Source organism: Gigantopelta aegis, chromosome 10 (genome assembly GCF_016097555.1).
Source record: "Gigantopelta aegis isolate Gae_Host chromosome 10, Gae_host_genome, whole genome shotgun sequence".
NCBI classification, from domain to species: Eukaryota; Metazoa; Mollusca; class Gastropoda; order Neomphalida; family Peltospiridae; genus Gigantopelta; species Gigantopelta aegis.
This window is the reverse complement of record NC_054708.1, coordinates 11,778,076-11,806,026: the sequence shown is the minus strand read 5'-3', so window position 1 is coordinate 11,806,026 and position 27,951 is coordinate 11,778,076. Positions and strand designations below refer to the sequence as shown.

Genomic DNA, 27,951 nt, shown 5'->3' with positions numbered 1-27,951 from the left:
ACCTTGAGGAAAAAACAATATTAAAATGTCTGGTGTATTAAAGCATTTCAGCTTAATTTATAATTGTTTTGGGTTTACATTTACCTCTAAAAACCCACATTATATATTGTTGTCATGGCATGGCACGGCACGTTTAAGAGAGAACAAAATTGTGTTATTTATATCCATGTGTACTACGATGACGTCATTAAAGTGACGTATTGCTGTACGATGGCACACCTCTGCTTTCACCCCTCACCCCTTGGACGTATCCCCCCCCCCCCCAAGCGTTACGTAATATTTGAATGGCCCCAGATGCCTTACACCTACCCACAGAGCCGTTAACTCCCTTGTCTGGGTGGAAGCCGGTACAGGGAGGGAACCCAGTACCTACCAGCCTTATGTCCGATGACTTAATTACTACATCAGTGACGCCGGGCAGGATAATTCAAGTGTCCTTTTTTCTATTTTTTTTCTTTTTTATAAGATAAAGATAAATTATCGATACGTTATATATAGTGCAATCTCTCTGAAAGTCTCCACCACAATCCCTAATTCACAACTAACTCTACTTCCAGTTCCAGTCCAAAAACCAACAAGTACCCCCACCAATTTTTTAAAATATAAAAATCAATGAGATGCGTTTAGAAATACGCATCGCGTGGACTCGCCTGCCCAAATGTAAATTTGGCGGGAATATTCAACTGCATGAGAGGCAGAGAAATGAGTGACACATTGAATGACCTTTTTGATCAAATTATTTATTCAGAGCAACAGGCCCAGAAACGTAACTTGTATCTGCAGGAAGGTAATTATAATATATATAGTTTTTTAAAACTTAAATTTATTTATTTATTTACTGTGTGTATGTGTGTGTGTGTGTGTGTGTGTGTGTGTTTCCAGTGCACTTTAATTATTTACTTGGCTGCTGCTGGGGGGGGGGGGGGGGGGGGGGTTAACTCCCCTTGCGTTGGCCACTGCAAAATATGCTGTGCATTCGAACCATAGCATATTTTCCATTCCATAGTTTTAATTTCAAATTCCAATAATTATCATGTTTTTCTTTTCTTTTTCTTTTCCAGTGAAAGCAAAGATTAGTGCCTGCCAGAAGGACCTAGAGGACAATGAGGATGAACGAGAAGCACTGAGGGGACAGCTAGTGTTAAAAGTATCACTACCCACATTTATACCATTCCAATGTTTAAGATGAGCATAAAATATATTGCAAATTGTGTTTAAAAGTGTAACCAAATTCACCAAACAGCACAATAAAACTATTAAAAGCTCATGAAACCTGCAAATAAGTACAATTATTACCACATATCACGGTGAGTTTAAGAATTTGTTACCTATATGGCAATTATGACAGTTTTGTTTTTCTTTGCTGTAGGCAAGGGGATATATGCACAAAAAATAAATTGAAACTATTTTTAGAGGGAGACATGCCTGCACACACTGCCCCTCACAAATTACAGCCATGACTAGTATTCAAGCTATTACAGGGTTCGAATTTTACCATGGTAACAATAGCCAAGTCGATGACAATGCTGTGGTGCCCTACCTGGTTTGCCACTGTGCCCTTCCCATATATACCATGTTTTATATGTAAGATAGTACAATTATTATTGGTAATATGATAAAGGCATATGTCTCCAACAAATTACATTGCTGAAGTCATTTATGTTTGAAAAAATTTGATAGAAAGTAATGAAAAATATTCCATCTGTTTTCTTTTGAAGAAAAAATTTGCCTTCGTGCTCCACCAACTTGTCTTGGCACCCTAATTTTTGTCAATTGATTTGTCACGTGATTTGTCATGAGAAATATGGGACATGTTTTAATCTGTCCAACATGACTTAGGAGTTTTCACAGCACGATTCAATTGCATGCAACAAGTCAGTGTGACTATCGCATAATGAGAACGCTGCTAAAGCAAAGGCAACACTTGCCATGCCCCCTGCCCCCCACCCCCTTCTCCAAAATAAAATTTGATCTCTGGTATAAGTCAGACAAAATACATTGTTCACAAATTGTATGTACAATTGTGCAGCCAATTCAGTTTGTATTATTGACATACTCGTACTTTCATTTCAGGTTCTGGGTGGGACGTAGCCCAGTGGTAACGCCCTCGCTCGATGAGCAGTCGGTCTGGGATCGATCTCCGCCGGTGGGCCCATTGGGCTATTTCTCATTCAAGCCAGTGCACCACGATAGGTATATCAAAGGCCGTGGTATATACTACCCTATCTGTGGGATGGTGCATATAAAAGATCCCTTGCCACTAATCGGAAAGAGTAGCCCATGAAGTGGCGACAGTGGGTTTCCTCTCAATATCTGTGTGGTCCTTAATCATATGTCTGACACCATATAACCGTAAATATAAAATATGTTGAACGCGTCGTTAAATAAAACATTTCTTTCTTTTTAACTTCAGGTTCAGCACCTGAATGATGAAGAACTACAGAACAAGTGGCTCCAGTCGCGACGGATGATCCTTGCAGAGAAACGAGACCATCTACAGAATGAGATAGCTGAAATGAAGAAAGAATTGGTATGAAGTTTTATTATTTACCAGGCTTTTTGTTACGATTCACGGTGGGAGAGTGCTGGTTTAAAGTAGGAGGCTGTGTTAAACACTTTCCTAAATAATCTGTAAAACAGCCAGTCAAGGCTTCAGACTGCACCTCCAAAATCAATGTAATAAACATTGTGCTCAAAATAAACATGTCCAACTTAAGTATAGACATGCTGACCTCAAAATATTTCACTTCAAGACCACTGAAATGTTATGCTCTAATTAGATTACAATTAATTGAAATACGTTTTTGAATAATTAAATTTCCATTACATTCATTACAATTTAACGTCATCACATATATGCATGTCCAACCGAAGCAATGCGAGTTTGTTAATTACTCGATGAACGTAAAAATAATGTCGGGGAACGTCATATATGATGACATCACTTTATATTGGTTACTTATATGTATATACGTGGTTTGTGGATGATCTTTTTTTTGTTCATACTCTGATGAACGTAAATAACAGCTAGAAGTTGTTAATTATGTTGACATTATTGTGTTAAAAAGATTTCACTGTGCTCAGAACAGATAAAAAACCTGTTAGCCAAAATTAGAGATCTAAAACCCTGCCCTGTTACAGTGGAAGTTAAAATAGTCGATGAAATTCACTGGTTGTCAGCTTATTTCAACAAGCCTGAATATGTAATTGTGAAAACCAGTCTTTAAACAAAATATATTACCTTCCTTTCTTAAATTAGGAAGAGGTCAAGAAGTCATCCATTAATGAAACGAGACAATTTTGTGATGATGTGAAGCAGTTTAGCCAACAATACGACTTGCTTAGCACGGGAAGATTAACTCGGGAAAAGGAAGTTTGCGATAGAATTCTTCAGTGTAAAGAAAAGGAACAGCAACTGGTAAAAGGTGAATGAAATTATCTTGTCATGGTATATTGCAATTACTATTCATATAATATTATGTATTCTAATTTTAGTGCATTGCAAATTTTATAAAGACTTCAGATATTATAACTGGTCTTACAAAAGCCTATAACTGATCAATGTGATCATTGCTAAAAAAATTTTTTATAAAAAATAGGCTACATTTTTTTTCTTTTCTTCCCTTTCCTATTTTAAATATAATGTTTATGAAAATGTATTTCCAACAACATGCAAATTCATAACTAAAAATCTGAGGGTCAATTAAATGTTTCAAGTTTCAGGCAGTTTGTGATTTGAAACTATTTTTATATATCATGGTAAGGTTGAGGGAACATTATGAAACAGGCCTATTTACTTTCAAAGTTGTTTGACACTGTTTCAGTCATTTCCATTTCTAGATAATGTAAAACATGAATTCACATTGTAAAACTAGGCAAACAACTACAGTGCTCTAAGAATTTGTTACTTACGGCAATTTTAAAATGTTTTATGGCAATTTTGGGCCCACGTAGGGCAATTTTAAACCAGTAACTCTGGCAACAAATATAAAAATAAAAAAACAGTCCCTTCAACCGACAGCAATAATTTTTATCATCTGCAGAAAACTGCCATCGGTCAATTCCCCAAACGGGCGGCAATTGCCATCAGTGCTGTCATTAAGTTTGAGCGCTGAAATTATAGTGAAATATTAACCAAAAATATGAGACAGATTGAAGATATTTAGATTATAAACTGTTTTCATTATAATACTATCTAGATCTGGCTTGCTATGAAGAAAGTCGTCAGTGTGTTCACCAGATGAAGACAGAAAAAGACGAAGTGGATGAAGAACTTCAGACACTAAAAAATCAGCTGTGTGGTAATCAGACTAATATAATTAGTGGTATTTCACATCACTTTCGTCACAGGCCTTTTCATGAGGGACGAGCACAGAGCAGTTTCTTGTTGGTTTTTTTACACTCATCTTTTGTCTTTTACCTGTATTTGTTTTTATTTTTATTTTGCTTGTTTAGATGTGTGGAATTGGTCTCCTTATTTGAAATTTCTTGCCTGGAATTATCAAAAGAAGGGAGCAGGATCTAGCTCAGTCGGTTGAGTGCTCGCCTTAGTGCTTACATTGTAGGATTAAACCACTGTAGTTAACACTGTCTCTAACTGGGTTTCTCATATCCGAACCAGTGCCTCATGACTAGTATATCAAAGACCATGACATGTACTGTCCTGTCTGTGAGAATGTGCTTATAAAAAATTTCTTGGTAATGGAAAAATATATTGGCTTTCCGTAAAAAATTACCAAATGTTTGAAATCCAATAGCTCTAGTGGTGTCGTTAAACAAAACAAACTTTAACTTTTATCATCAGAAGAGCAATAGATTGCTCACATGGTTTTTAAAAATGGAGAGGCCTATGATCAATATTATAACAGTATAGGTTATTTTTGGCGAATACATAATGAAGAAATTTTGAAATGTTGGGGGTCAAAAATAACACTTGTAAAGAAGTATTTTTTATCCTTTAAAAAATTATGGGCTGTATGAAAAGAAAATTGTGCAACATTCAAATGGTAGTGTGGGACGTCATTTGAACATCAATGCTGAGCTTTAATTCGGAAAACTTTATTTGCCGACAGCAACAGATTGACTGAAATATACAAAATATACAAAATATACTATAAATAGCCTATTATTGATTGATACAAACATAGTATTTGTTAGGAGCCAACACAACTTCTATGACGTTACAAACATTCAGTGCACGCATGTCGCAACTATCAAATGAAACAATAATCTACCCTTAGCATGTGTATAATACATATATATATAATAAGTATAATATAAGTAATACAGGTAGTACTATACCAAATAACTTCCGGCTGGGTCAGAGTTCGAGGTGCACCGAACTTTTGATAGAGAAGTGAATACCACAAGTCCTGTGATTGGTTATAAATGTGAGTGTGTTGGTTGTAAAAAATAATAGTTTCATCTGGGTAAAATAAATGTGCAATTTTATTTCATCTAGTACCAATGTGTCAAGTAGCCTTGTGCTTGAAACATGTATGGGGTACCTGTAAAAAAAAGTACTCAAATTTTGTGCGAAACTAGGGTAGTCATAGACGCTACCTGTTATCTCAGAAACGAGCAGCTTGACCCCCATTTTTTTCTGATTCACTTTAAGTGTAAGGGGTGGTAGTATTTATATCCGTGGCGTTTATGTCGGTTGATACGTTGCAGGTAGGAGTTTTAGCCGCATATGTTACTATTGTCGTCTATGGGATTTGATTTGGTGGTATACACCCTATAGCACATATTCAGTGCATAATAAAAAATATTATGATTTTGTCATTTTATTTAATTAAACTATACTGGTTGATTAATTAGCCATCACTCTTTCATGCAAGTTCACAATGACCTTGACCTTGACAATAATCTCTGTACATGGCTCTGAATGGAGTTTGAATCAAAGTTAGCACTGAAGAAAAGTTGGTTTTGGCCTATAATTCATACTGTAAAGATTTCAATAATTTCTTTTTACATGGTATTTGACTTGCCATATACAACTGCTCTTAAATATGGTATTATATACAGGCAACCTGAACTAAGATTTTAATAGCAATTTATTTTTATATTAAAAATAGCATGTGCCAATAGTGGGTTAATGTCTTTAGTTTCCATTAACATTGTTAATTTTTTATGTATGAAATTCTGAAAACTCAAATTTGTAAAGAAGTTGATTTTTATTGTCATTTTGACATATTTATAGGGTGCTAAGTTATATTTTAGACAAATTTGTAGTTTTATGCAAAATTTAAAGTAAATTTGAAGAAAAACTTTACCAAAAACATAATTAAATTTGTTGTCACTATTGTGCCTTCTGTTCTTATTTGTACATAACAATAAGGTTGTTAAACATATACTTAGATCTCCAGATCATTTTTGTTTCTTAATAATCACTTAGTCAGCTCTCATGAAAAGCATTTTGAGTTTATACTAGATTCAGAACCAATTTTTTCAGATTTGATTATCTGCCTTGGATTAAGTTGATAATTTATTTTATTGTTAAAGCTGTATTACCTAATGTTACTAGCTAAATAAAATGCTGGATTACAGATTGTAGGAATACATCTAATGTACATATTGTATTCATCCGGATTAGAAAATAATGCAAGAAAATAGATGTTCGGGTAATTTTGTCATTTAAAAATAGTTTTTTTCAGTAATTAATAAAAAATAAATGTGTTAAAGCTGCATGATTATTCCAGATATCACAACTATTAAAACCTCCAACTACAGTAGGCTATAAATAAAATATAGTCAGGAATATTGGTGGCTGCCAATGGTTTTGATGGTTCATTATGAAAATCAGCATGGCCGATGGATTTGAAATTCCCACACCTGGTAACTTGAAGACACCCACACCCAGCATACAGGATTTCCTCCCTACACTAATGTTCAGGACATTAAGTCATTACTTCATACAGGTACAGTCATGTTTGTGTTTCCTTCCTCAGACAGTGTATTTTTTTAATACTGATATTTCTTTGATGTGCCTGTTAAGGTCTTCATAATCTAGGGGTCAATCAAGTGCATGTGTTTTAATGGCATTCTTTAAAGGGGTAGAGGTACTCTGACTATCTTTGTTGTCTCTACATATATACCTGAGTACACACACCCAACTGAAAGTAAATATCTTCAGGAGTTTTATTTTAAAACATTTTGTTGTTTAATATGACATATTGCATTTGTACAAAACTATATGCAATATATATGCTTTTTGAGGTGTACATTATATTAGGTTGCACTGTAGAAACAACAGTTTCAGTGAGGTTGTCAGTTTATGTCAGAATACACCAGATCCTGGTTGTCATAAAGACACATAGCTGGACACTTTTTGAAAAATATATGTTATCAGTATAGGTAGTACTATACCAAATAACTTCCGGCTGGGTCAGAGTTCGAGGTGCACCGAACTTTTGATAGAGAAGTGAATACCACAAGTCCTGTGATTGGTTATAAATGTGAGTGTGTTGGTTGTAAAAAATAATAGTTTCATCTGGGTAAAATAAATGTGCAATTTTATTTCATCTAGTACCAATGTGTCAAGTAGCCTTGTGCTTGAAACATGTATGGGGTACCTGTAAAAAAAAGTACTCAAATTTTGTGCGAAACTAGGGTAGTCATAGACGCTACCCGTTATCTCAGAAACGAGCAGCTTGACCCCCATTTTTTTCTGATTCACTTTAAGTGTAAGGGGTGGTAGTATTTATATCCGTGGCGTTTATGTCGGTTGATACGTTGCAGGTAGGAGTTTTAGCCGCATATGTTACTATTGTCGTCTATGGGATTTGATTTGGTGGTATACACCCTACAATGCGCCTACCATTTATATACATGTACATTTATATACATATACCATTTAATACATATACCATTTAATACATATACATATACGTGTATAGGCTTATTTCGCCTTAATATAAGACTAAGCAATATTTTATTTAAACATTTTAAACTAAGTTATAAATAGTAATACATACCGTATTTGTCGGCATACCACATTCTTTTGGAATTAACAAACGTCTTTTGGAAAACCAGAAATTAACGTTGCCTAAAGAATGACGTAACAGAATTACCATGATGTCATAAACGTAAACAAAGACGTGCATGCAAAGTAAAGAAACAAATATGTACATTACGTAAATGTAATGTTTGGCCTTAACATACCGGCCCTCTAATTGTGGTTAATCAAGAGACACAATTACACTATTATTACTATTACAAGGCCAAACGATTCACTGTTTGTTTGTTGTTGTTGTTTGTTTGGGTTTTTTTTGTTTGTTTTTTTAAAACTGCTTACTAGCAATAAACTATCTTAGTCGCTTTCTACCAAGAGACATAATTTTGTAATTGGACGAGTCAGTGTAGACGATTTTGTTTTCAGTTTCACAACTCTGACAAGCCCCTTTTTGTCCTTCACGACTTCAAGCACTCTTCCAAGTGCCCATGAATTTCTAGGGGTTGTATCTATAATCAGTACAATGTCACCCACAGCCAAATTCCTCTTAGGGTACATCCATTTTTGTCTCTTTTGCAGCAGAGGTAAGTATTCCCGTATCCACCTTTTCCAGAATATGTCTGCCAAATATTGTACTTGTCGCCATCTCCTTTTTGCATAGTTGTCACTGTTATGAAATAAGGCAGGTGGAATATGTTCTCCTGCTCTAAGCAATAACAAGTGATTTGGTGTCAGTACATCTAGATCATTAGGACTGTTGGGCCCTTCTGTGATAGGGCGACCATTGATCACAGCTTCAACTTCACAAAACAGGGTTTGCAGAGACTTGTCATCAAGGTATACGTTTTGTTCTCGGAGTAGCGAATAGAGTATTTTTCTGACAACACGAATAAGCCGTTCCCAAACACCTCCAAAATGGGATGCTGTGGGAGGATTGAAACTCCATGAGATGGATCTTTGTTGCAAGGCCCTATTTATTTTTTGCATATTCCATTTTTTAATTTCTTCACGTATTTCGCGTTCTGCTCCCACTAAATTGGTCCTGTTGTCAGACTGAATTGATTTAACTATACCACGTCTAGCCACAAATCTTCTGATTGCATTGATGCACGAGTCTGTATCAAGAGAATGAGCAACCTCTAGATGTACTGCTCAAATAGCCAAACACGTGAACAACACACCATATCTCTTTACTGTACTTCTTCCTCGCTTTACCTCAAATGGTGCAAAGAAATCCATCCCAACTCTGGAAAATGGGGGTTCATCGGCATTTAAACGGTCTACAGGAAGGCTGGCCATTTGTTGCTCAGCAACGGGGGCCTGATATCTTCGACAAGTAACACACTTTGAAATTATACGCTTTATAGCAGTTGATGCACCGAGCAACCAATACTGCTGACGTAGACTAGCAAGCATGAAGTTTTTTCCCATGTGACCAACTGATTGGTGCACATCCCATAATATGAGTTCTGTAATAGCAGAGTCCTTGGGTAGTACAATTGGATGTTTTGCATCGAAAGGTAAGTTAGCTCTATGAAGTCGTCCTCCAACACGGATCAAACCATCACTAATGAAAGGATCCAGCTTCCTTAATGGAGAATATCTTTTCAAAATATGCGAAGCATCCTTTTGTTTTTCCAGGATCTTGATCTCTTCCTTGAAATGCTGTCGCTGCACGTAAAGTATCAAAGCCCTTTCAGCACTTTGAAGAACATCTAAGCCGAGATAGGCTGTTGTTAGACCTTTCTTTCTTTCCATCAATCTCTTTTGTTTAATTCGTGTGTACTGTTCTTCAAATATCTGGTTACATTTCAGAGGGTTATGTTCCTGCTGGTTAATTTCGTTCTTCAACTGTCTTCGTGCAGTGATGTGTTTTTGTAAGTTTTTAACTCCAATTAACAACCAGGCAACAGCTCTTTTGAGTTTGTTCCATTCAGAGTAATGTGTCAGTAGTTTATCCATTGCATTTGTAGATTGCTGCATTATGTTAGTATAAACTCCTTTCACCTCTAAATCGTCATCAGGTAAATTATCCAGACCTGACACAGGGGTCGGCCATTCAGATTCTGGTTCAGACAAGAAGCTTGGTCCATTCAACCACAGACTGTTTTGCAGGAACTTCTTCATAGGAAGACCACGAGAGGCACAATCAGCTGGATTAATTTTTGTGTTGATGTACCTCCACTGTTTAACATCAGAAGCTTCCCGGATAATAGCAATGCAATTTGCTACAAATGTTTGGTAGCGTGAGTTCTCATTAGCCACATACCTTAGTACAGTCATACTGTCTGTCCAGAAATATGTTTCATCAATTTTATAGTCCAGTTCTCTCACCAACATTTGGTTGAGCCTCACAGCAGCAGTGGCAGCAGTGAGCTCCATTCGAGGAATAGTCATTTTCTTGAGAGGAGCAACCCGAGATTTCCCATTCACGAATGAGACAAAGATGCATCCTGTTTCATCAGTGAGACGTAAGTAAGTAACTATTCCATAACCTAGATCACTGGCATCGGCGAAATTGTGAATTTGACAGGATACAACATTGTCAAATGATCGTGGTTTGTAGCATCGTTGTAAATTCAGTTTCTCCAGATCACCTAATTCATTTGTCCATTGTTGCCAAATCTTTAAATCATTTCCTTTGATTTCTTCATCCCAGGGAACATTGCGCCGGCACAGATCTTGAAGAAGTAGTTTGGCATTCAGAACAAATGGTGCGGCCATCCCCAAAGGGTCATATACAGAGCTTACTGTTGACAGAATACCACGCCTTGTAGGTGGTTTATTGTGTTGCTGAATTTTAAAGCCTAAAGTATCAGATTTTACAAACCAGACTACACCAAGCGCTCTTTCATTTGGAAGACGTTGGTGCTCTAAATCAAGTTCCTTGACATCCTTTGCCCGTTCTTCTACCGGGATCGAATCCAGCACATGATGATTATTGGAAATCCACTTTGTTAAACGAAAGCCACCTTTCTTGCAGAGGGCAACCGTTTCCTTAATTAAGTCTACAGCCTCTTCTGACTTCACAGAGGTCAAACAGTCATCTACATAGAAATGTCTCTTTATCACATTGGCTGCTGCTTTAAATTCATCACTGAATTCCTCTGCTGTATGGCGAAGAGCAAAGCTTGAACAGCTAGGAGAAGATGTGGCACCAAACAGATGAACTTGCATACGATACACTGTTGGCTCTTTATGGAGATTTCTCTCTGGCCACCAAAAGAATCGAAGACACTCGCTGTCGTCCTTGGGTAAATGGACTTGGTAGAACATAGCTTCAATATCTCCCATAATGGCGACCTCTTCCTGTCGGAAACGAAAGAGAACACCTAGTAGACTGTTTGTTAAATCAGGTCCCTGAAGTAAAACGCTATTCAAAGATGTCCCCTTATAGGTTGCAGCACAGTCGAACACAACCCTAATTTTCCCAGGCTTATGGGAATGATAGACACCATGGTGTGGGATGTACCATACACGGCCATCTAATCTTTCAAGTTCTTCCTTTGGAACTTGTTCAGCATAACCACATTTGACAACCTTGGACATAAATTCAACATAATCTTCACAAAATGTTGAATTCTTTTGTAATTTGCGTTTTAGGCTTGCAAGACGCTGCAAAGCCTGTAATTTGTTATCTGGCAATTTGATGCCATTCTCTTTAAATGGCAAACCAATGCAGTAGTGACCATTACTATGGGTGATAGAACCATTCACCAAGTCCAAAAACTTCTTATCTTCCTGGGAGTGTTCCTTTTTATCATCAATAAGCCTTTCTGGAAAGTCTCGATTGATTGAATCTCTCACCAGTTTATCTAACTGCTTAAGCTGTTCCATCTCTTGCACTGCTACAATCTTGGCACGGTTTACTGTGAAGACAGAATCGACCTGTTCAACTTGTTTATCTCCTTCTCTTATCATATTCCACACAATCCATCCAAGTCTCGTCTTGACAGCATGAGGGCTGCCCTCTGGTCCGGACTTGACTTCAAATGGGGTATAGGCATCAGGTACATTGTTTCCAATTAACAGGCCAACCTCGGCTGTAATGTCTGGAAGATTTATATCGTCTAAATGTTTCCAGCAAGATATGTCCTTATTGGTAGGAGCGAGTCTCCTAGAAACGGGAATTTTGTCTTTAGTATATACCCTTGGCAGGTCAATTTCGTTATCCAATTCCAGGTCGCAGACTTGCAGGCCATCAACAGCATATGTTTCCATCGAAAATGGATTTCCCATTTTATCCAGCGTGATAGACATGCGATGACCCATTCCACCAAGCTCTCGAACTAGACTTTCACAACAAAAGCTGACGCTACTACCCGGATCAAAGAAAGCGTATGTTTTGACATCGCGTAAACCATTTTTCAGCTTCACTCTAACTGGAATAATGGCCATGGTACATTCACCCTTTCCGGCCCTCGTATGACCACATACACCCTGGACAGAAATTTTACTGTCGCTATTCTCGTTTTCTGTTTTTAACAAACCTTTTAACTTGCCGACTCTGCTATCGTCATGCAGCATTGTAGGATGATGAGACTTACAGGTCGCACACACTAATTTGTTATAGCATTTGTTTTTATAATGTCCAGGCTTTAGACAACCAAAGCAAAGCCTTTTGGACTTCACAAATTCATTTCTGTCCAAAATGGGCATAGCCAATAAGTTCTTACAGTTATCTGTTGTGTGGGTGGTACGATCACAATATGTACAGTGTTTTCTGGAAAACTGCTCTTTTGATTTCTGCAGTGCTTTCCTAACACCTCGTTCTTTCTGAGCTGGACCATCTGCGGATGAATTTTCAATCTGAACAATTTCTGACATATCAGTTAGAAAGCTAACCCTTGTACGATTTGTTCCAGGTTGCTTAGAAGGTTGTCGTTTTCCATCATGTGCTTTGTGCTCCAAGATCAAAGCATCCTTCCCATAAATTGGATCATTTGCCTTTCGTGCTTCATCTCTTACAAGCTCCACCAACTGATGAAACTCTACAGTGTCTCCTTTTCTGGCAGTGTGTTGAACTATGTTCCTCCATTTATCATGTAGATAAAATGGCAACTTACTCACTAGTCGTTTTATATTGTCTGGGTACTCGAGTACTTTAACTGCCTGGATACTCTTCACAGCATTTTCACACTCTACCAACAGAATGGAAAAGTCATCAAGGGCCTTGGCGTTGTCTGCACGCACAGTCGGCCAACCCAATGCTCGTTTGATAAATGCACTAGCCATGAGCTGTGCATCTCCATATCGCGTTTCCAACTCCTTGAGAGCTGCTGGATATCCCTGTTCCGCTGGAAGATGGCTAAATCCAGAGACAATACGATTAGCTTCACCAACAGTAAATTGCTCCAAGAAACTCATTCGTTCATCATCACTATCAGAGTTCATTACCACTTTAATGTTAAACTGACGAATGAATTTTCGGTATTCCATTGGATCTCCCCCAAATCTTTTAATTTCTACAGTTGGTTTCTTCAACTGGCGGACTACAGACAAAATATTATTATCAGCTGGGATGTCAGCCCTATTGCTGTGGAAATAGTCAGCATTATCACCTGAAGGGTGTACACTACCAAATCAAATCCCATAGACGACAATAGTAACATATACGGCTAAAACTCCTACCTGCAACGTATCAACCGACATAAACGCCACGGATATAAATACTACCACCCCTTACGCTTAAAGTGAATCAGAAAAAAATGGGGGTCAAGCTGCTCGTTTCTGAGATAACGGGTAGCGTCTATGACTACCCTAGTTTCGCACAAAATTTGAGTACTTTTTTTTACAGGTACCCCATACATGTTTCAAGCACAAGGCTACTTGACACATTGGTACTAGATGAAATAAAATTGCACATTTATTTTACCCAGATGAAACTATTATTTTTTACAACCAACACACTCACATTTATAACCAATCACAGGACTTGTGGTGTTCACTTCTCTATCAATAGTTCGGTGCACCTCGAACTTTGACCCAGCCGGAAGTTATTTGGTATTGCAGCCACCAATATTCCTGACTATATTTTATTTATAGCCTACTGTAGTTGGAGGTTTTAATAGTTGTGATATCTGGAATAATCATGCAGCTTTAACACATTTATTTTTGATTAATTACCGAAAAAAACTATTTTTAAATGACAAAATTACCCGAACATCTATTTTCTTGCATTATTTTCTAATCCGGATGAATACAATATGTACATTAGAAGTATTCCTACAATCTGTAATCCAGCATTTTATTTAGCTAGTAACATTAGGTAATACAGCTTTAACAATAAAATAAATTATCAACTTAATCCAAGGCAGATAATCAAATCTGAAAAAATTGGTTCTGAATCTAGTATAAACTCAAAATGCTTTTCATGAGAGCTAACTAAGTGATTATTAAGAAACAAAAATGATCTGGAGATCTAAGTATATGTTTAATAACCTTATTGTTATGTACAAATAAGAACAGAAGGCACAATAGTGACAACAAATTTAATTATGTTTTTGGTAAAGTTTTTCTTCAAATTTACTTTAAATTTTGCATAAAACTACAAATTTGTCTAAAATATAACTTAGCACCCTATAAATATGTCAAAATGACAATAAAAATGAACTTTTTTACAAATTTGAGTTTTCAGAATTTCATACATAAAAAATTAACAATGTTAATGGAAACTAAAGACATTAACCTACTATTGGCACATGCTATTTTTAATATAAAAATAAATTGCTATTAAAATCTTAGTTCAGGTTGCTTATATATAATACCATATTTAAGAGCAGTTGTATATGGCAAGTCAAATACCATGTAAAAAGAAATTATTGAAATCTTTACAGTATGAATTATAGGACAAAACCAACTTTCCTTGAGTGCTAACTTTGATTCAAACTCCATTCAGAGCCATGTACAGAGATTATTGTCAAGGTCAAGGTCATTGTGAACTTGCATGATCGAGTGATGGCTAATTTATCAACCAGTATAGTTTAATTAAATAAAATGACAAAATCATAATATTTTTTATTATGCACTGAATATGTGCTATAGGGTGTACACTACCAAATCAAATCCCATAGACGACAATAGTAACATATACGGCTAAAACTCCTACCTGCAACGTATCAACCGACATAAACACCACGGATATAAATACTACCACCCCTTACGCTTAAAGTGAATCAGAAAAAAATGGGGGTCAAGCTGCTCGTTTCTGAGATAACGGGTAGCGTCTATGACTACCCTAGTTTCGCACAAAATTTGAGTACTTTTTTTTACAGGTACCCCATACATGTTTCAAGCACAAGGCTACTTGACACATTGGTACTAGATGAAATAAAATTGCACATTTATTTTACCCAGATGAAACTATTATTTTTTACAACCAACACACTCACATTTATAACCAATCACAGGACTTGTGGTGTTCACTTCTCTATCAAAAGTTCGGTGCACCTCGAACTTTGACCCAGCCGGAAGTTATTTGGTATTGTACTACCTGAAAGAGACTCACTATTAACAGGACACACATGCATTAACAAGCTTTGACATGGATCATGACCTACATTTCTGACATTTACAGACCTATTCTGATCATTCATTTCAATATTCTGAAACCCGATCCCATTTCTAGTATCAACATTCTGACCTGCAATATTTCCTATTTGACACCCTGTACCAGAATCTTTTTGCGATGTAGATTCTAAGCATAAACCTGCGTTGCAATTTGTTATTTCAGTACTTTGAGATGCAGGACGAACATGCGGTCTTGCATCGCCCTTAGTCACTAAACTATTCTGAAATGTAGTACCTATGTTCACCCCAGTACTGCCTCTCATAATTTCATTACTGTGAGAAGTGGTGTCAGTGTGTAATTGAAGCCCCGAACCACAACCTACAATTTCATTACATTGAGAAGTAATGGCTGTATGTACATTAGACATAACATTTGTGACATCATTATTCTTACTAGCAGGGACAAAAGGGGCGGCATTTAAGTTTAGTACTGACGGACTAATACTTGACTGGCTATGTCTAGAACTCAAGTAATTATTTTGACACACAAATCTATTTAACACTTCATTCTTGGCTTCAACTATCGCCATTTTAGTGTTCAAATTCAGTTCTTCTTCTTCTTGCCTTAACATCAGTTTTTTTAATTCTAGTTCTTGTTTCTTCTTCAAAGAAATTTTCATAGCCTCAAGTTCTACCTTTTCTTGTTCACCCTTCAGTCGTGCTGATGATACTGTACTGCTACAACTTATTCGTGATCCAACACTGCCCAAGCTTCTCTGTTTTTCTTGTGAATGCGCATGCGAATACCAGCCCTCATAAGATACCTTAAAGTTCTTCAAGTAAGTGTCTTTCTCCCAGCTATTAACCAGATATACTTCTTTCTCGTCTGCTGATAGAAGTGTACAATATTCCTCGTTCACCTTAATAAACTCTTCATACATTTCCAACCATTTAGCATATTCAAGCTGAACGTTTCTAGGAGCTGTGTTGTCGGCCTTTAGTTTCTCGATATTTTCTGACTTGCGCTTCAAGTTCCGGAATAGATTTGACAATTGTTTATCCATATTTTCCCTTGTATATAGCAGTCCCTTTCTGGAAAGTGTCTTGATCCTGCCTCCTGAAACCATCGAGTCAGTTTCTTCTATTACAGGAGCAGCCAATCTTCTACCTTCCAGTTCAGAGGTATCTATTTCAGTTTCTTCCATATTCAAAGCAGTCAAATCAGATTTCTCCAAAACCAAGCAAGCCGAGATACATCAATGATGTGGGACGTCATTTGAACATCAATGCTGAGCTTTAATTCGGAAAACTTTATTTGCCGACAGCAACAGATTGACTGAAATATACAAAATATACTATAAATACTATAGCCTATTATTGATTTATACAAACATAGTATTTGTTAGGAGCCAACACAACTTCTATGACGTTACATAAACGTAAACAAAGACGTGCATGCAAAGTAAACAAACAAATATGTACATTACGTAAATGTAATGTTTGGCCTTAACAGGTAGGTTCTCACTAGTATAACTATAAAAATGTTTTACATTATGTGTTGCATCGCGCACCGTTTTAAAAGTAACCTATGTATCAAAATGCACATTTCACCATCAATACATAATACTATAAATTACTTTGTTGTAAAACCATTAATTTATTTTCTGCTTTGCATGCTTTCTGTGCTATTCAACTTTATAATCTGGGAAAAATTTTTTGCTGTATATTTCAGATTTGGATGCCACATTGATGTCTGAACAGAATGAATTGCAAAAGCTGGAACAAGAAAGGGAGGAAACTCTTCACTTTCCACAAAATGGAGCAGAATTCCAAAGGTTCCACTTTCCAATCCATACACACATACTACTGTTTGTTTGTTTTGTTTAATGACACCACTAGAGCACATTGATTTATTAATTAGCTATTTGGTAATTTTTACTCGTAGTCATCAGAGGAAACACGCTACATTTTTTCAATTAGTAACAAGGGATCTTTTATGTGCACTTTTCCCAGGCAGAAAAGCACATACCATGGCCTTTGACCAGTTGTGGTGCACTGGTTGGAACAAGAAAAAAACAAATCAGTTGAATGGATCCACTGAGGTGGTTAAATCCTGCTCCAAATTACTTCTCTTTTTTCAATTATATTTCGAGGAGCATAGTCTACTCTCCCCTGCACAATTTCCTGGACATATACTGGGATTATTTAGGTTAAAGTTCATATACGACCACATTTCTACTTCTGCTTTGGTCACTCTGTTTACAGACATAATTCTGGTGTATATTCGGAATATTGAATGTTGGAATAAATTTGCAGAAATGTAGTTTAAACATGGTTAAGTTGGGTTAATATTTCAGTAAAACTGTGGTTAAAGTTTCTCCAATTGCCATTAACACTTGAATTGTTTAATAATAAACGACATATTTGGAATCACTGATCACAAAATGAATATGACCCCAGGTCAAGGTCATATAGAATTTGGTTAAAGTTTTTCTGATTCTTGTTTTCAAATGCAATAAAAATGTTTCATTCCATCAAAATTTACTGGATTTTTGTCCAACAATATTTTCATCAGGAAACTGGGAAGTGTATAGTTATTGTAATTTGGGGAAGGGGGTTGAGTGGGGGCGGGGAGGGATGCACTAGCCATCCTCATGCTGAGAGGTGATCTAAATATGGATTTGAATGAATATTTTGGTGTGTTTTTTTAACTCCAACAGTTCACAAGAATGTAGTTCATAATTCTTCATATTGTTAAAAACGAGTTGATTATAAACATTTTAAATTGTATTATAATTATGTGTTTATATAGGTTTATGACCTCACATTTATCCTGGCCCCTGTGGTGTCCCCCCCCCCCCCCCCCACCCACTCCCTAGTGACCAGCATCTTCTGACACCCATGAAATGTTTTATAAAAACTGTAGATATACGTACTAATGAGGTGTGGGATTTAGCTCAGTCGGTCGAGTGCTCGCCTGAGGTATCGAACCATTGTCTTTTTTTCTCGTTCCAAGCAGTGCACCACAACTGGACAAAAGCTGTGGTATGTGCTTTCCCATCTAGGAAAGTGCATAATAAAAGATCCATTGCTGCATTTGGAAAAATGTAGCAGGTTTCATCTGATGACTACAAGTCAGAATTACCAAATTTTGGACATCCAATTGCAGATGATTAATAAACCAATGTGCTCTAATGGTGTCATTAAACAAACTAAACTTACTTTTACATACTAATGTGAAAGTTGTGTTCTACAGGCTTCAGAGAGAGCTTGATGAGCTCCAGTCGTCCCACCTGGAGAGTCGGTGTCAGAAACTACAGCAGGACGTTAGGAGTCTACAGCATCAGATACGGCTACAACAACGGCAAATTCAACAGCAGCAGCAGCAAGAGATACATCAACAGCAGCAGAGAGAAATACAGCAACAGTTGCAGACACAAAATCAGTCAATGAAGTTTTCTGTCACTACACAGCCAAGTCATGTCCCTCAGTCTGAACAGGTAAGTTGCACACAGTACGGTATATTAAAGTGCTGTGCCAGACCATACACTAAAATTTCAAATTCCACAATTAAATGCTTTCTTAATTCATTGCAATAATATTTTACACCGATATGTAAATCAATAATTACGAAAATGCCCCATAAAAGTATTAAAACATCACTCCCGTAGAACACTGACGGAAACGACCGAGTAAAATTCTCGGTAAAAACATTTGCCTGTAAATACCCGTGACGTCACGAAGGGAACGCGCTTCACAGAAACCTACAACGAGATGACTTCCAACGCAAGCGAAAGTGGGACCGACAGCGACTGCCAAGCTCATTGATCATGCGATTTTTCTTTCGATGATGAATAGTGTATAATGACGACTGGACTAATATTTGTGCAAAACAACAAATAATGCCTTATCAGTTTGAACCTGGAACATCTTCCGACGAACCACCGGCCTGACGGATGACGATGAAAATGGTCGTGGAGACAGCTTACCACTAATTTACAACTTTTATTCTTGTTTTGTTCTTTAGCTTTTTGTGCGAATTATTTTGCTACACTGTATGTTCTAATACTTATGATATAGTAGAAAAGACGATAAATAACTCTTGAATTCTACGAGTCAAGTGGACCCGATATCGGTAATTTTAAGAAATAAACAAAAACGACTTTTAGTCCGTCCCATCCCTCTATGAAGATGTTTTTGTGTGTGAATAATTTCACTTTAGTTTGACGTAAAAAAAAAAAGTAAAAGTGTTTTGGAAATAACAAAACAATACTATTTTTGGTGTGCAGTTGTGAAAACAGTCTGCTCAGAAATAAATAACTTATTTTAATTTTAAGAAATAAACAAAAACGACTTTTAGTCCGTCCCATCCATCTATGAAGATGTTTTTTTTTTTGTGTGAATAATTTCAGTTTAGTTTGACGTAAAAAAAAAAAAAAAGAAGTAAAAGTGTTTTGGAAATAACAAAACAATACTATTTTTTTGTGTGCAGTTGTGAAAACAGTCTGCTCAGAAATAAATAACTTATAGCACATTCCATAGTATGAAAAAAGGTTTTCTCTGTGGGAAGGTAAAGTAAAATTAATTTAATATATTTATAGTCTGTTTTACAGGGAACGCCTTTTTTCATACTATGGAATTTACAAGTCATTTATTTCTAAGCCGATTGTTTTCTAAGATGTATACAAAATTAGCTCTCTTTTTTTTCTGTTTTACAAAAAAAAAGCCTACATTTTTGTAGGATGGGACTACGCTATAGATACTTACTTGTCTGTACTTTATTGTTTTAATGTTCTCAAACTGTAAAGAAAAATTTCACAAATGAACGAGATGCAAACAACAAAAAATCGGATCTCGATAATTGCACGAACCGTGCATGAGAAAACAAACTGACCGGAGTTGAAAGCATAACGCAATTTGGGACATTGACGATATGCACCCCAAGGTTGTTTCGGTGTGGATGGCGTCGGCTTGTTGTCATTTGTTTTGTGTCGCAGAAAAACTGTTGGTACGGGATCTTTTTTTAAAAGCCATAACACATGGTATTCCCATATCTCGCTTAAGCCGACTAGCCAGTTCGGACGAATCGAAACTGAAGTGTCTACTGTCGCAACGGTCTCCGTCATTTTCTTCCTGTCCGGTATTTCCACGTTGTTTTAATCAAATTCACACAGCTTTCTCACAGCAACATTACTAGGAAATGCGTGAAAACTAAATATCGGCTCGGCTTTTGTATTGCTACAACCGCCAAGAACACGCCGTTTAACCATAATAAACACAAAAGAAGCAATGAACAATGGCGCTGACTATCGAAAGGAGTTCCCTTCGTGACGTCACGGATCAAATCTTACGGAAATTCCCGAAACGAATTCAGCTGGTTCTGTTTTTCAGGGGAATATTTTTAAATGGAAAATATACCGGTATATAATTTTTTTACATTTATTTTTTTAATTTTCTAATCATATTAAATAATATCTTGATTGATATAGCTCAATACATCATACATCTGGAACAGCACTTTAATTTAAATATACCAGTATGTGCTTTCACACCAAACCAGACTGAACATATGCCACTTGTTTTGGTTTCTGCCAGAGTAAAATGGGTATGGTGCCATACCCAAATTTTGTTTTTTATTTTTATTTATTTAAGTTAACCTTTTGACAAAATTAATTACTTGTAACATTACTATATGATTTTCTTAACCCTAACCCTAACCGTAACCCATTTTCTTTGTGGGGGAGGCCCCCATACCTCCTCCCGTTGACTGGTTGCATTCAATTCCATAGCACCATACCCAAAAATTTCTTTCTGGCATGTATGCAAAATGATGCAATAGATGGAATAAAAAAAACTCCTATAGATTGTGAGAATCAGTCCTATGCCCCTTTGATATTTAACTAGTGTTAAAAGTTTAAAAAACAAATTTTTTAATAAATAATAAAAAAAAAAAAAAAAAAAAATTAAATATTGTAAATCATAGAAAATGATATTATTATTTATATGCATAAGCGTACGAGATGGAGCAATTGCCCCCCTAGTGCAGGAGAAAAACCTCAAATTTGGGCAAAAATTATAGATATGTGGGCAAAATGTGCTAACCTCAGACATTTTTACTCTGAATTTCCATCATTCTACCCTCAAAATTAGTTGTAATCCATGTAAAAATGTGTAGTGATTCATTTGCAATCCTACATAACTGTTTGGTGCTAATGCTAATATGAATAAATGTAATGCAGATTTGGGCATTTTCATTTAATTTGGGAAAAAAACAGCCTGCCTCCCCCCCAAAAAATGGGAGCCCATACGCCTATGTTTATATGTTTTTGTCATCTTAAGTTTATGGCAAACGCAGACATTACTGTTTAACGGGAGCTGTCATTCTTGTTTCCCATTACTCCCCTAAGTCTAGTTCAAGGAGAGTAATTTTTAGCTCCCCTTAGCATGTGAAGTTATATGGTATCAATATAATAATGTCTTAAATTGTTCCCTATAATCTTAAATTAGGGGAGCAATTCGAGCGAAGTCTGAAAATGTTAAGACACTTGAAAATCTACAGATGTTCTGCAATCAATTTGCTATCAGAATGATTTTAATTATTAATATTACCAGGTATTGATCAGTGTATTTTCTAAATTGTTTTATCAAGGCATTTGGGTTAAAAGGAAACCGACACTGTGTGAGCAACTTTCCTGTACGAAGGAATTCAGCAATACCTAATCTTCAAAAGGTAACTAGTTCATGGTTCCTACTGATTTAAAACAGGGGCACATCACCGAATTTCATGTCGAATTTCAAGTCAAAACATGGCAACAGAAATGTTTCATAATGTTTCAGAATCTTTTAAATTCCATCCAGAATTAATTGTAAAGTTTTTAAAACACTTTGACTTCTATACAAAGTTAAAATGTACTTACCTTAATTTTATGTATGGTATTATACTTTTCACCCACAGCTTCTTACACTGTGTTTTTACATAAATATATATAAATAATATTTTCATATACTTACCATTTGTGACACCCAATAGCTGATGTGTATTTTTGTGCTGGGATGTCGTTAAACATTCATTCATTCATTCATTCAAGTCAAAACAAATTTAGCACAAACAATTCTGACAATTCTTTTCAATTAATGTTTTTATATATGATCATTAGAATAAGTATAAATAGAGAATAACTAGTTAATGACAGAATAACTAGTTAATAAAGATTTATCCTGTGAAGGTAAGAATGGGAAATTCTCTTGTTATTTTTTATCATGTTTAATAATTGTTATAGGAGATTATATAACAATGACTGAAAACAATTTTACAAGCAAAATAGACTACTAATTGATGCAATCTTTCAGCAAAAAAACTTATATCAATGAACCGATTACATTTCACTTTTGACCTATAAGACCCACTGAGAATATTCCAAAGGGAACAATAAAAAGATTAACTGCAGGTCTGTAAATGTAAACCAAAATATCTTTGCAACTTGTTTGACTTTCATTTATTTTTATATTTAGTGTGAGAATTATAAATATAGTCTGCAGCAACATTCTGAAAGATTAGCAGTACTGTAAATTTAAGTATAAATATTTTAACATTGAAAAACCCCTCACCTACCCCTCACCTACCCCTTCCCTCAGCAATGTTATTTGATTTTGGGTGGGAAATAGCCCAGTGATAAAGCCCTCGCTTGATGCGTGGTTGCTTTGTGATCGATCCACATCGGTGTGCCCATTGGTCTATTTCTTATTTCAGCCAGTGCACCACAACTGGTATATCAAAGGCTGTGGTATGTGCTATCCTGTCTGTGGGATGGTGCATATAAAAGATCCCTTGCTACTAATGGAAAAATATAGCGGGTTTCCTCTCTAAGACTAAAAATTACTAAATGTTTGACATCAGTAGGCGATGATTAATAAATCAATGTGCTCTAGTGGTGTCATTAAACAAAACAAACTTTAACTCTGGTATTTGATTTCTATTTATGTTTCTGTTTGCACAGATGTTCACTGAATCTTCAAGTCCCAATATTCTGAGCCACGTATTTGATGATGACATGTCTCTTCCTGATCTCGACGACACAAACATGTCCGATGACAGTTCAGCAAATCCTTCCACACTAGCCGTTTCCTCAAGTTCATATCAAGCTTCTAATGCACCAAAACCCATCTTCAATTTCAAACATGTTAAAAAATGTTAAGATACTTACTTAAACAATTGTTTAGAAATAAAACACGGTCTTATTTTAATATTCAGTTGAAATGATAGACCCTTGTTTTTAAAAACTTCAACATATCTTTCAATATTAGATCTGGTCTGTTATATTGAAAATAGACATGACTTGTATTTTATTGTTTAGATTATCCATTTCCATACATCCAAAGTGTTTTTGGTCATCCTAGTGTTTGTAATATAATTCTAAAAATGCATGTGTGTCCGAGAAGTAATAGTTATGGACACAAGCTCTGGTCTATGTTTAGAGAGTATTTCTTTGTTTCAAAATCACAGATTCTCATTTTACATATATATGTTAAAGGTTTGTACATTCACTAAAATTAGTGTCCATTTTCACAGGTTAAAACCAGGGTCTGCGACTTTAAGAAAGACTAGTATGTTTGTCAGAATCATTGCCTTAAAACTAAGGAATTAAAATGTTTAAAATGAATAACAGGATTATGTTTTTTTGTTAATCAGTTTTAAGCATCATGAAGGTGTGTCTTTGTTTAATATGGAGGTTACAGTTATTCAGTTAATCATGAGATATGAAATTTTAACATACTTATTTTATAATAATTCAAATATTAAAATACTTATTTTAAGATTAAAGGTCCACAATCATGGCACATTATTAATACACAGTATATATAAGAAATACATAAAGATTACATTATTAAACATAAAAAACAAAAATACCACCCCAATTATTAATAAAGTGACTTTGTAAAACGCTTGAGGGAAAAAAAATACTGACCCAGTCGATTTGACCCGCATCTGACCTGTGACGTCACATCAGGTGAATTCCACTCATTCATTAGTAGGTTAGCATAGCGACAGCATGTAATGATTCTTTGGAAAATAGCTCATTCTTATCGGACGTTAGTTTGGACATTTCAGACTTGTCGCATTTATCTATTTATTCTAATGCTACCTCGACTCGTGAGGAAGAAGGAGAAAATCCGTTAGGGGTACTTCCCTATCAGTTTGAACCGTAGTACACCGAAGATGATCCGTCGAGCCAAATGCGGTCAGCCTATTTGCAGCCCGGAGCCCGGACGTCGCCCGGTGACAAAAACAAACCCCGAATGTTAATGCTGAGGTGTACATTGTTCATATTTGGCACAAAGATACACCTCAACACGATGCATTTATATACTAGTATGTTTTTTTACTAATACTCATTAATATTAACTGATGACTGGATAGCATTTAAATAATTAATGTATTGCAATTATTATTAAAAACAACAAATACACGTACATATACATTAAATATGTTTTTAAAAAACATAATTAAATATATTAAACAAGGCGCATTCATCGTCAGTCTAATGATTACTTGGTTACATGCAGACATCTACGATTGGTACCTGTTTCGTTTACAAAATATGAAAATAGAAGATTTTATTGTTCTAAGTTAATCTTTTAATTGGTTAACTAAAGGCTTATTTGCAAAAGCAATACATGTCTACAGATTTCGCAGACATCGATAGCTCGGACAGCATGTGACACAGTCGACTCACTACGAGATCAAGGATTCTAAGTGGCTGTGTGTGTACTGCCAATATGCTACGGTATCTGTGATTATGTAATGTCGTTATAAAGAGGTGTTTTCAGACGTCGGATGCATGTTTGTTCCTAATTTGCTCTGTCGGTGACGGAAGGTGTGAATTCCACTTTAATGAACAGAATAACACTGATGTATGTTTGTTCCCGACAATTTGTGATTGGATGGTGTAAATGTCGCAGTAACGATGGTCGTTGTAACGAGGTCTGACTGTGTATGTTAAAACAATAAATGTGGGGAAAATATTTTTTTAGAAAAAATCGCATTAACATTCGGTAGGCCTATCTGTTTTTGTCTTTGGGCGATGTTCGGGATATCGTTATGTACAGCCCGAACATGAAAAATGCAATTTTTTTTCTACATTTATTTTTTTAACATATATAAATGCATCGTGTTGAACAAGGGGGATACAGGCATGGAACAGACAAGTTCTTTAACAAACATTTTGGTGCCATTCCCATCGACCATCTTAGATAATTGTCGTAATCCCCAGGTGTGGAGTGGTCATTGCAAATCGAATCCCATCTTGACGGTCCTTTCCAATACGCACATGTTCGGTTTAAGAACTGCTTTCGTGCAAACAATGTCGGTTTGTCTTTCGGAAAAAAATGCAAACTTCTTTTGCCTTTAACTGCAGCTTTTGTACATTCATACACTGAACAATGGTTTACCATGTTTCACCTTTGAAAGATATTTTCAAAATAATATTCCAAACATACAATTCAATTCAATAGAATAACATTTTCGCGTTTTTAAAAATGTTCCACTTCCATGTAAAATGTCTGAAAGGCTGTGAATCGCCTTTGATGTTATGCCTGTTGTCGTGTCACGGGGTCACGTGACTGAACTCTCGGAGTTCAGAGGCTTTTTGGCACGCAACGACTTTTTATTGCAAATATATTAAAAATGGGTAAAAAAATACATATTTATTTTATTGATACTTCATATATATTGTAAACGGTATACGTTGATGCCAAACAATAGTGAATTACGTTTTTGATAAATGTAGACCTTTAAGATTGCACCGCTACATGGAATCTATCTTATCTTCCATGAAAGTATTTTCTAGATATCAACCTTGTTTTACATAACAAAATAAAATTATTAATGAAATACTTTTGTGGAAGCTGGTAAAGATTATTGATATGGTTTGACCACTTTTCCATGCCACCTACATTTGTGTACATGCTGGCTGGCAAAATTTTGATCTAACTTACATTTTCAGGAGCAAGGATTACAGTTATATCATTCAAAATATAACTAAATCTATTAATGAGAACTTTCCTTGCAAATAGAGAATATAGTTTAGTTGCCCAATTAAGAATTGCAGTAGGCCTATATAGGGGCATGTATCATTCAAGATGCTTTAATTATTTCATGTACGCGTGAGAAGTTTCTATTGAATATTTTACTTCTCACAGTCACAAATACACAGATCAGTGCATTGTTAACAGGCCTTTTTGCATGCACATCTTAAGTAATGTCACATCCACTCAAGACACTTATACAACCACACTTAACCAAATCACTGCCATAAACGGATACAGGATAACACTATTATACTTCTAACAACTCTGCAACCTATGCCTACTTTCGGAAAATTTAAAAAAAAACCCTGCCATTTCACCATGCAGCTAGATTGTCTGAATATGTTTGGTCTAAATAATGCTCAAGTGTTTAGAATTAGGGCCTCCACGAGTCGAGCATATTGGACTCTAGTACTCAAGGGTCAAACTCAACCCAGACCCGAGTACCCGCCACTTACACTAGATGATTATGAGACTAAGGAATAAAGTACCGGTATTATTAATGCATTATGCATTTTAATTCCAGCTCGGAACATGGATGCCAAATCATGCCATTGTATTGCATTTAGAAACTGGTTGATATGTTCGGTGTTGTGACAGACAGACGGACAGTTTAAAAAGAGGAACTAGTGCATGATCATATACTTATTTTATAACTTACATAGTTGACAATTTACTGCTGAAATTATTGTCCTACATTGTCCATTGTATTATAGTTGATTATTGTATTCCACCTTGTACGGGTACTAAGAGTCCTTTGAACGGACTCAAGTCTTGCTCGACTTGACCCATGCCTGAGTATTCGAGTACGCGTGGAGACCCTATTTAGAATAGTTGGTATCTAAATAACACTCAATAGACACTATTTATCATCATCATAATAATCATCATCATCATCACTCCACTATTTTAAGTTCAGCAAATCTGTAGTGACAAATATAGTTCGTAATGAAAAAGTGTACCATATTCTTACATTTATTTTATTTTGTTGGGAATGATGTTACTGTTGGGCAATATTGGATTTGGGCGAGGGAGAAACATCCATGATTACGGTGCATCAGCTGAGTAAAGGAAAGGAATATTTGTGTAACAACACCGTACCACATTTTTAAACTAAAGCTGTTTGGGAGTAACATTTGTTGGAGAGAAAGAAAACCTACTGCTGCTACATAGGTTACTCCTGATAAAGCTGCAAGGGATTTTTTATATTTAATTCACTTTCCCCATTGATGAGTGACAAAACTACATGTATTATGTAAAAATGTAATTAAGTTTAACTGTAGCCCTACCCAGTCATGGGCAGGCACCCCCAGTTATGTGCCCATTGCAACCCATCCACAAAACAGAGAAATGAATGTCACATCAGTAGTTTGGTGTGGTGTGTGTGTGTGTGTGTGTGTGGG

General features: G+C 35.9%; 1 protein-coding gene across 1 annotated transcript; it reads left to right on the top strand.

The window, feature by feature from the left end:
- Positions 1-427: 427 nt before the first annotated feature.
- LOC121384761 (coiled-coil domain-containing protein 172-like) lies at positions 428-24,123 on the top strand. The gene is made up of 9 exons (XM_041515307.1): positions 428-787; positions 1,062-1,147; positions 2,414-2,530; positions 3,260-3,425; positions 4,200-4,301; positions 17,196-17,298; positions 18,720-18,963; positions 22,113-22,193; positions 23,461-24,123. The coding sequence occupies exons 1-9, from the start codon at positions 688-690 to the stop codon at positions 23,656-23,658; spliced, it is 1,197 nt and encodes a 398-aa protein (XP_041371241.1). The 5' UTR covers positions 428-687; the 3' UTR covers positions 23,659-24,123.
- The last annotated feature ends 3,828 nt before the right edge of the window (positions 24,124-27,951 follow it).